The 10,371-nt window shown below is 35.6% G+C and overlaps 1 protein-coding gene across 1 annotated transcript; it reads right to left on the minus strand.

Moving 5' to 3' along the window:
- Positions 1-8,410: 8,410 nt before the first annotated feature.
- LOC111706593 (uncharacterized protein DDB_G0284671-like) lies at positions 8,411-9,794 on the minus strand. Its single transcript, XM_023479505.1, has 2 exons — positions 9,760-9,794; positions 8,411-8,789 (listed from the first exon to the last, which is right to left on the minus strand). The coding sequence occupies exons 1-2, from the start codon at positions 9,792-9,794 to the stop codon at positions 8,411-8,413; spliced, it is 414 nt and encodes a 137-aa protein (XP_023335273.1).
- Between the last annotated feature and the right edge of the window lie 577 nt (positions 9,795-10,371).

Consider the following 10,371-nt stretch of genomic DNA (forward strand, 5'->3'; position numbering starts at 1 on the left):
TTCGTACCTTTAACTTCTAGATATCTGTCCCTTTAATCCCTAAATATCTGTCCCTTTAACCCCTAGATACCTGTCCCTTTAACCCCTAGATATCTGTCCCCTTAAACCCTTAGATCTTCGTCCCTTTAACTCCTAGATATCTGTCCCCTTAAACCCTTAGATCTTCGTCCCTTTCATTCCTAGATATCTCTCCCTCTAAACCCTAGATATCTGTCCCTTTAACCCCTAGATATCTGCCCCTTTAACCCCTAGATATCTGTCCCTTTAACCCCTAGATACCTGTCTCTTTAACCCCTAGATATCTGTCCCCTTAAACCCTTAGATCTTCGTCCCTTTAACTCCTAAATATCTGTTCCTTTAATCCCTAGATATCTATCCCTTTAACCCCTAGATATCTGTCCCCTTAAACCCTTAGATCTTTGTCCCTTTAACTCCTAGATATCTTTCTATTTAACCCCTAGATACCAGTCCCTTTAACCCCTAGATATCTGTCTCTTTAACCCCTAGATATCTGTCCCTTTAACCCCTAGATATCTGTCCCTTTAACCCCTAGATATCTGTCTCTTTAACCCCTAGATATCTATCTCTTTAACCCCTAGATATCTGTCCCTTTAAACCCTTCATATTTGTCCCTGTTAACCCTAGATATCTGTATCTTTAACCACTAGATATCTATCCCTTTAACCCCTATATATCTGTCCCTTTAACCCTTAAATATCTGTCCCTTTAACTCCTAGATATCTGTCCCTTTATCCCCTAGATACCTGCTACTTTAACCCCTAGATATCTGTCCCTTTAACCCCTAGATATCTGTCCCTTTAACCCCTGGATATCTGTCCCTTTAACCCCTAGATATCTGTCCCTTTTACCCCTAGATATCTGTCGAAACAGAATCCTTACAACAGGGTTAATCCTACGTATACATCACATAAAGCAGAGATTTAAATATGTAAATAAATAAATCTACAATACTTATTATTACTTAATTTTATTATGCTAGGATTATCACCTCTGACTTAGGACTTGTAAATCATATTGTAAAGGGTGTCCCAAAAACATGTTATCTTTGATTTGGGTTGGATATTAAATGAAAAAGAAAGGGTGAATTGTTATTTCTAAGATTTCTTATTTCAAGATCTGTTATTTCTAGAATCTGTTTATATCTAGAATTTGTTATACCTAGGATCTGAAATATCTAGGATTTGTTATACCTAGGATCTGAAATATCTAGGATTTGTTATACCTAGGATCTGAAATATCTAGAATTTGTTATTCCTAGGATCTGAAATATCCTAGGATCTGAAATATCTAGGATTTGTTATACCTAGGATCTGTTATGTTTAGAATTTGTTATGGATCTATTTTCTCAAGACTCAGCTAAATTTAGGATCTATAATATGTAGTGTGTTTTTTATATCTAGTGTCCAAATATGTTATATGTAGAATCTGTGATATCTAGTATGTATACTATGTTATATGTAGTATCTCTTGTATCTATTGTCTATCTATGTTATATCTAGACTCTGTTATATATTTTATGCATCTATGTTATATAAAGAATCTGTGATATCTAGTATGTATACTATGTTATATACAGACTCTGTTATATCTATTTATGCTATTTATAAAATCTGTTATGTATAGTGTCTATGTATGTTCTATCTAGAATGTATCTATGTTATACCTAGTGTCTATCTATATTACATATCTAGAATCTGTTACAGCTTGTGTCTATCTATGCACTATATAAAATCTGTAATGTATAGACTCTTTTATATCTATGATCTGTTATATCTTGGCTGTGTTATATCTATGATCTGTTATATCTACGATCTGTTATATCTAGGATCTGTTAAATCTAGGATGTTTTTTTCTAGATTCTGTTATACCTAGACTCTTTTATATCTAGTCATCGAGTGTTTAATTATTTTATAAATAGATTCTGTTATATATCTAGTGTCTATCTATACTATATATAAAGTCTGTTATATCTAGTATGCATCATGTTATGACTCTGTTATATCTAGAATGTTCTCTGGTCTGAAAGAAGCCTGAACCCAGAGTTAGGACTGGACGGTTATAATTGATAAAAATTACACCTTAAGCTGGATGTAGTAAAAACGATTTTCAATTGATGGTAGTTGATTTATTGATTGTAGAACGGATATTGATATAAAGGCGGACCTGGATACAAAAATCTTTTTAATCAAGTTGCTAATAAGCAAAAATGTCGTATAAGTCGTTTTACAATTCTGGACAAAGCTGTGTGCCTGAGACATTGCATAAAAAGTCGATACAAATTTTTAATTTCGCGCCAAAACCAGGTTCTTTCATGTTCAACCAAGCAGTCAGGATTTTAATATATTTTTCTAAGTATTAAAGAATATTTAACACTCAGGCAGAAATGAGAAGAAGTAAAAAAAAATCCAACCGTAATAGTTTGTAGCCTAAACCTTTGGTTAAAGAAAAAACTTTTATTTCAGGAAATTTTGGAGAAAAAAAAATTTTAAACTTAAAATTTCTTCTTCTGAGGTACAATGTACGTTAACCGAACCATTGAACAATTATAACAGACATCGGATTTTCAAAATTGTATTTGAAAAGAAATAAAAGATACCAATACATGAAAAATATTTCGGAGTCAACTGAAACTTCAATAACAATCGGGATTATTATGCATCAATCAAGATTATCGATTACTGTTATACAAATTTGGAAAATATTTGCAATTATTTTTTCTTTGACACCCTGCCGTAACTCTGGCACTTGTGTACACTTTTCATGCTATTGTTGTCTTGGGACACCCTGGGAACACTCCCAAACCATGTTCTCGGGTCAAGATCATGGTTCAACATTTCTTAATTAGAAAAATCAATCTTGCTTCCTTGGCCTTCAAAGAAACTGCACATTAGAAGAACAAATTATTGGATGCCATATTGATGACAAACCTACGGACAGTATACGGATATCTTTATAGTATAAATATTTCCGGAATTAAATCAAAAATAATGTTTTAATCGATTAAAAAATAATCTAATATTATCCTCACAGGAAATAAATAAGGAATCAAGGCCTAACCCTAACCTTCGCCCCCCTCCCCTCTTGGAGGTATAGTGATATAATTAGTGTGAGGAAAAGGAAGCCATCTTAATTATATTCGATTGATTGATTGATTAAATTTAGGATATTAGATTCGCCTGCATACCCATCGTAACCTTAAATTCATCTATTCCGACATATTTGATGCTATATCATCGGAACCTTAAAATCCTCTACTCCGATATATTTGATGCTATATCATCGGAACCTTAAAATCCTCTATTCCGACATATTTGATGCTATATCATCGGAACCTTAAAATCCTCTATTCCTACTTGGTTGATGCTATATCAATGGGACCTTAATTTCATCTATTCCGACACAGTTGATGCTTAAATTCATCGATTCCTACTTAGTTGATGCAACATCATATAAACCTTAACTTTATATATTCCGACATAGTTGATGCTACATCATAGAAACCTTAACTTTATATATTCCGACATAGTTGATGGTATATCATTGTAATCTTAAATTCATCATAGAAACCTTAACTTTATATATTCCGACATAGTTGATATATCATTGTAATCTTAAATTCATTTATTCCGACATGGTTGATACTATATCATCGGAACCTTAACCTTATTTATTCCGACACAGTTGATGCTATATCAATGGAACCTTAACTTTATTTATCTATTTATATATATATATTTATTTATAACTTTATATATCTATCTATCTATCTATCTATCTATCTATCTATCTATCTATCTATCTATCTATATATCTCCACCTATGTTTCCCAAGACAGGAGCTAAGTGTGAAGCAACTTCCCTCTATTACCAAACCTAACTAACTTTAGGATGTATAGACTCCTTAGTATATTAACTGCTCATTCACTTTAATTACAAACTGATAGCCTTCACTCCTCCCATCCTCTCCCCCCTCTCCTACTTCCCTTTTACCACCTCTTCCTTCCCTTCCCCTCCTCCTTCCCTTCCTTGATTTTCTAATCCCTATATCTTTGTAACCTGATGGCGTAAACATTTCATAATTCATGCTAAAATTATTTTATTTAACGGAATTAATAATTTAAAATAACAATTGTGTACGACATTGGGTTGTAAAATCAGATTTTCTGACAAAATCTTAATTCCTTTGGGATTATCAAAGGTTTTACTTGAGATGTGTGCACATTTATAGGAGCAAGTCAAGAAAGCCACAACATTGAATTTGAACTAAAGAATACAGGCATGTATTTTGTTTTAGTACGTTTTTTGCCCACTCCTTGCATACCAGGCAGTATGAAGTATTGTACTTGGTTTCTAATTTTCAAACTTTTCCTTTCAATTTTAGAACCCAATTAGAAACTAGAAAACTAGAAAACTAGAAATTTGTTGAAAAAAACTATAAAATACTGAATTGTCCAAGAGACCCTTTAAACCCTGCAGTGTCTACGTGGACAAGACAGTATAAGGGCTTCTTCATCTTTTTGTTAGGAAAATGTTCTATTGTAAAACGCCGGGGGAGTTAAATAGCCTCAACCCGTCCTAGCCTGACATAATCTGTAAATATAAACTTCAGGTTCGGTGTCAAGTCTAATCCTCCTCAGGGAAGATATTCTCGTAGGACGGTTTGATCTTTCTCCGGGTAGATTGTGCAATAGAAAGGTTTGAACCTTCTCCTGTTAGGCTGTGTCAGAGGACGGCTAACCCTTCTCATGTTAGTTTGTGTGATAAGATGGTTTGATTATTCTCAAAATATGATAGGACGTTTCATGGTTCTCCGGGTCTGTTGTGTCATAAGCAGGACGATTTCATCCTTTTCCAGGTAGATTACGTAACACAACTCTAAAGTCCTTCTCCAAGTAGGTTGTGTGATAGGACGGGTTGCCTCTTGGTTCAGCCTTCAGCACTGTAACTGCAAACATACAAATAAACTCATAAGACCCAAACCAAAACATTTCTAGATATATTAAAAATTATATATTTAGTGCATCGGACACTGACCTTTTCCTCCCCGTGCGGCGTGCACCCATTTACCCCCCCCCATCATTTTTTTTCCTCCTCCTATATTTAACCAATATGCAATATTTTGTATTTTGTATTTAAAAACCCCGCGATGTTACTCTCCTCCAGGCATGGATTAGGAATTCCAATATTTCACACCTATTAAGTAAATATCAAGGATATTAATCTTTTATTCTTTAAATCAATTTTTCCCTTTTCCCCCCTTTTTCTTTCCCCTCCATCTTTTACATTTTCCTCTTCTCCCATTCTTTCCCCCCTGTCCTTTCCCTCCACTTTCATTTCTTCCCCTTGTTCCCCTTTTTTATTTCTTCCCATTCTCCCCTTTTTCATTTCTTCCCCTTTTCCATCTCTTTCATTTCTTCCCATCAAAACCTGTAAATGGTTTTGAGGGTGATGCAAAAAATTAGAGACAGTCCCTTAGTTTGGAGCAGGGTTGTAACCCGCCCGCTACTCCCTGAGATTAACTGTTTCAATATTCTCAAACTTAAATGTAATCTTCATGATTGTTGTAATTAGTTGCAAATCTGTTTTTGCAACAAAAGGCATGAAACTGAACTGTTAGTATTTGTCAAGACAAAGATTGCAAAAATAACTTCCTCTAAAGCTTTGTTTTTAGATTCTATCATTCAAAAGAACGCTGAGATGAATTATCAAATTATTTTTTAATGAATTTTTCCTTTCTTTGACGGATAAAACCTTTTTTAAGCATTCTTGAATTTATCATCAAGATGTGTATTTTTGTTCTTGAAAAATTACCCCCCCCCCCCCCTATGACTCCGCCGCCTCCTAAAATAGCTTTTTTTCTTTAATATGAATATGATAGGAAATTTAGGAAACAGAGCGCAACAAATGTTTATGCATAAATTAATTATATCAAAAAAAAAATATTTTACAGAACGGATGTTTTGTGCCAAAAAGTAACTTTTTGATTTAACATTCTAAAATTTATTTTTCTAAATTATTTTACTTTGATAAAATACGGTTAATGAATCCATTAAACACCCAGTTTTCTAAAGATTTGATAAATCTAGATATTTTTCACTTGAATTCTTTTTCTCTCCCGCTCAATCTTCATCATTTTTCAAAACTAAAAAATATTGAGGAAAAGAATAAAATATTCCTATTGAGGTGATGAAAATACCCTGAATAGGAATTTTAATGTAAAAATGTAAAGCAGGGGGTTGAACTTCGCTATACACCTTAATCCACATTTTTTCATTTTAAACGTTGGTGGATATAAATATATATATATATTCTTTCCAAGTTTAAACTAATTGTTCATTTCTTACAACCCCCTCCCCCTCGGCCCTTCATCATATTTTTACCCCCTCCCCCCCTCCTCCAACCCCTGGGCCCCTAAAAGAATGAATACTAATTATATGTTTGAGGATTCTAAAAGGATACGATCTGTTAACCAGACAGATAAAAAGATAGAAATGATAAAACCTCCTAAAATCACTGTTATTAACTCAACGAGTGTTTACACTACTAAGAATACCTTGAACTTGCACGAGATAAAGAAGAAATAAAACAAAAACTTAAAGGGAGTGACCGGCAATGTATGTTAATTGAACTGAGAATGTAGTATTGTGGAGAAATTTTTTAGGATTCATTTGAGACATATAAAACCTTTTAATGATGTATAAATACTGAGCTTGAGCGCAAAGTCGACTTACAAAATCTTCCATTTGGGTAATTACGTTTTGAGAATCGATTTTTTAAAAATTATTAAATAACGACGACAAAAATGTGACAAAAATTTAACATGAAAGTAAACCCTGAAAGCCTATGGAACATTTTGAAATCCAGTGAAGTTCTTTCTTACTCCAATACCTCCAGGACATTCTGAAAGCCTCAGAACCCCCCGGAAACATTTAAAAACCCCCTGAAGGCCTCTGAACCCCGTTTAGACCCCCTGTAAACTCATTGCAACCCTTTATACCCCCTGTAAAACCCCTCTAAAGGCTTGGAATCCTGCTACACCCCTTGAACCACCTGAAACCCAAGAAAGCCTCTGAAACTCCTGGAACCATCTGAAACCCCTGAACGCCCATGAAAACCTTGCAACCCCCAGGAATACTCTAAATCCACCCCGAACCCCCTGAAACCCTCCGGAACCCTGATAAACACTCCGCAATCTCCTCTAAACCTTACTTTCTATCGGTCAATGTACTGCAGATCACTGCAGTTCGCACTGAAAGCCTAGTTTAGGGAGGTACCGGAACCGTCTTTGCCCCTGGAATCCTCCTTCACCCACTAGAACTCTTTTTACCCCCTGGAACCCTCGCACCTTATACCCTCTGGAACCCCCTGGAACCCTTGCACCTTATACCCCCCAAATCTCTAAAAAGCGTGACCTTAGCTGGATTTGAACCTTGTGTAATTAATCTAAGAGTTAAAACAATATCTAGGAAGTATAATTATCCATTGGTAGCTTCCTTCCATCCATCCTTCATATCTTTCTATCCATCTATCTGTTTATCTATCTATCCTTCCATCCATCCTCCATATCTTTCTATCCATCTATCTGTTTATCTATCTATCTATCTTTCTATCTGTATATCTTTCGTATCTATATCTATCAATATTTTTAATATAAACTAATAAAATATAAAATACTAGGGTGGGAACCCAGAAAGAAAGACCTTTACGATTAGCTCTTTTTCCCGATAAAATTCGATTCCCTCAACTTATAATCTCAAACCAAGCTAAGAACATTTCCGTGGGTCTCCCGAGTTTCCCAATCAAAATTTGAGGCAAATTGGTCACTGTGTTCCTGAGTTATGATAGGACAAACAATCAAACAAACATACAGAAAAACAAAGATTACAACTTTATATTTATAAATATGCTTTTATAAATATCTGTAATTGTAATTGCAGGGATTTTATTTAATATTTGTTGATATATCTCTGGTTACCTAGGATTTTGATGTCTTAAAATAACTTAACTCTAGCCTCGCATGCACTTAAATTTCCTTGCAAATACCTATTTTTTCAGAGACTTTAAAGGGACTGAAAGCGTAATTTCAAGTGACCCGCCATGCAAAGATCGCAATGCCCGATTAACAACAGTACCCTGAAAAGCTTTGTCTGATTAAATATGAATTAGATATCAATGTTTGCAATGCTTTGAAACCTGGAAAACGACAATATATTCTTCATCATTGATCAGATAAAGGTTTAAAGGGTACCATTGTTAATCGGGTATTGCCATCTTTGCATGAAGGGTCACATGAAATTACGCATACAGTCCCTCTAAAACTATTTTAATCAAATTAAGATAGGTTGAGATATACTTCACATTTATCTCACAAGTATAGTAGCTCATTTGCTTTACTGTCCCGTTTTGCCTTGTACAGTCTGTATTTTTTGCGCTAGCTGCCTAGAGGTCGGTCCTGTACTCCCTGCTAGCTGCCTAGAGTTCGGTCCAGTACTCCCCGCTAGCTGCCTAGAGGTCGGTCCAGTACTCCCCGCTAGCTGCCTAGAGGTCGGTCCAGTACTCCCCGCTAGCTGCCTAGAGGTTGGTCCAGTACTCCCCGCTAGCTGCCTAGAGGTTGGTCCAGAACTCCCCGCTAGCTGCCAAGAGGTCGGTCCAGTGCTCCCCGCTAGCTGCTTAGAGGTTGGTTCAGTACTCCCCGCTAGCTGCCTAGAGGTTGGTTCATTACTCCCCGCTAGCTGCCTAGAGGTCGGTCCAGTACTCCTCGCTAGCTGCCTAGAGGTTGGTCAGTACTTCCCGCTAGCTGCCTATGAGGTCGGTCTGGTACTTCAAATGAACTGGAGTTTACAGTGACCCAGCAAACTTGAAATGTTCTTAAATAATCATTTTCAAAATGCAGACCAAGGGTATTGTAGTTTTTTTTTAACGTTGATATATTACTAGATTATTTGATCTCAGAGAATTCATAGATTGAAATAATTATGGTTTACAACATTGGGTTGCAAATAAATAGAAATTACAAAATCAGAGTTTGGGACAAAGACTCAATTTCTTTCTTTAGAAAATTCTACACACATCAATTGTTTGGTTAATTTCAAAACTGTATATTTTATGCGTTGTTTGAATGTCCGTCTGGAGTGTGTGTTTGTGTTTGAACTATATTGTTTAGAAAAATATAATATATTTGGTTATATATTAACCTAAATTGCAGATCAAATAGCGGTAGCGTCGGATCAAATCTACAGGGCTAAAATATTTCGCTTTAAAGACAAAATTTGGCAATAAGATTTTAATCTTGTTTCAATTTGAAAAAGAGCAAGATTTGTATTTAAAATGTTTGTTTTTAATATATGCATCCCTTGTACCAGACATTTTCTCCTATTTATTGTTCCTAAACAAGAAAGGATAAACCGCAATACGAACAGAGAGTTTCTAGCTTTCTTAAACCCTGTTCTCCCTATTCTGTTCTCTGAACCCTACTCTGTTCTATCAACCCTATTCTGTTCTCTCTACCATACTCTGTTCTCCCAACCCTTCTCTGTTCTCTCAACCCTACTCTGTTTTCTCAACCCTACTCTGTTCTCTCAATCCTACTCTGTTCTCTCAACCCTATTCTGTTCTCACAACCCTACTCTGTTCTCTCAACCCTACTCTGTTCTCCTAACCCTTACTGTTATCCAAACCCTTCTCTTTCCTCCCAACCCTACTCTGTTCGCTCAACCATACTCTGTTCTCCTAACCCTACTCTATTCTCTCAACCCTAACTGTTATCCAAACCATTCTCTTTCCTCCCAACCCTACTCTGTTCTCTCAACCCTACTCTGTTCTCTCAACCCTACTCTGTTATCTCAACCCTACTCTGTTTTCTCAACCCTACTCTGTTCTCTCAACCATACTCTGTTCTCTCAACCCTACTCTGTTCTCTCAACCCTACTCTGTTCTCCTAACCCTTCTCTGTTTTTCCTACCCTATTATGTTCTCCCAACCCTCACTGTTCTCTCAACCCTACTCTGTTCTCCCAACCCTAACTGTTCTCCCAACCCTACTCTGTTCTCCCAACCCTACTCTGTTCTTCAAACCCTACTCTATTCTCCCAACCCTACTCTGTTCTCCCTGCTCTCCTCCCAAGTACAAATCTTTTCAGTTCTCCCAAGTCCTAACCTAACTCTATCTATCTATCTATCTATCTATCTATCTATCTATCTATCTATCTATCTATCTATCTATCTATCTATCTATATATCTATCTATCTATCTATCTATCTATCTATCTATCTATCTATATATCTATCTATCTATCTATCTATCTATCGATCTATCTATCTATCTATCTATCTATCTATCTATCTATCTATCT

This window comes from Eurytemora carolleeae, unplaced genomic scaffold, assembly GCF_000591075.1.
Source record: "Eurytemora carolleeae unplaced genomic scaffold, Eaff_2.0 scaffold740, whole genome shotgun sequence".
Taxonomy (NCBI): Eukaryota; Metazoa; Arthropoda; class Copepoda; order Calanoida; family Temoridae; genus Eurytemora; species Eurytemora carolleeae.

Excerpts from the sequence above, each read along its gene's own strand:
- LOC111706593 (XM_023479505.1), bottom strand. The coding sequence starts at position 9,794 with ATGGTTTGGATAACAGTTAGGGTTGAGAGAATAGA. Across the intron at positions 8,790-9,759 it reads GTTAGGGTTGAGAGAATAGA|GCAGCTAGCGAGGAGTACTG; the intron begins GTAGGGTTAGGA and ends ACCAACCTCTAG.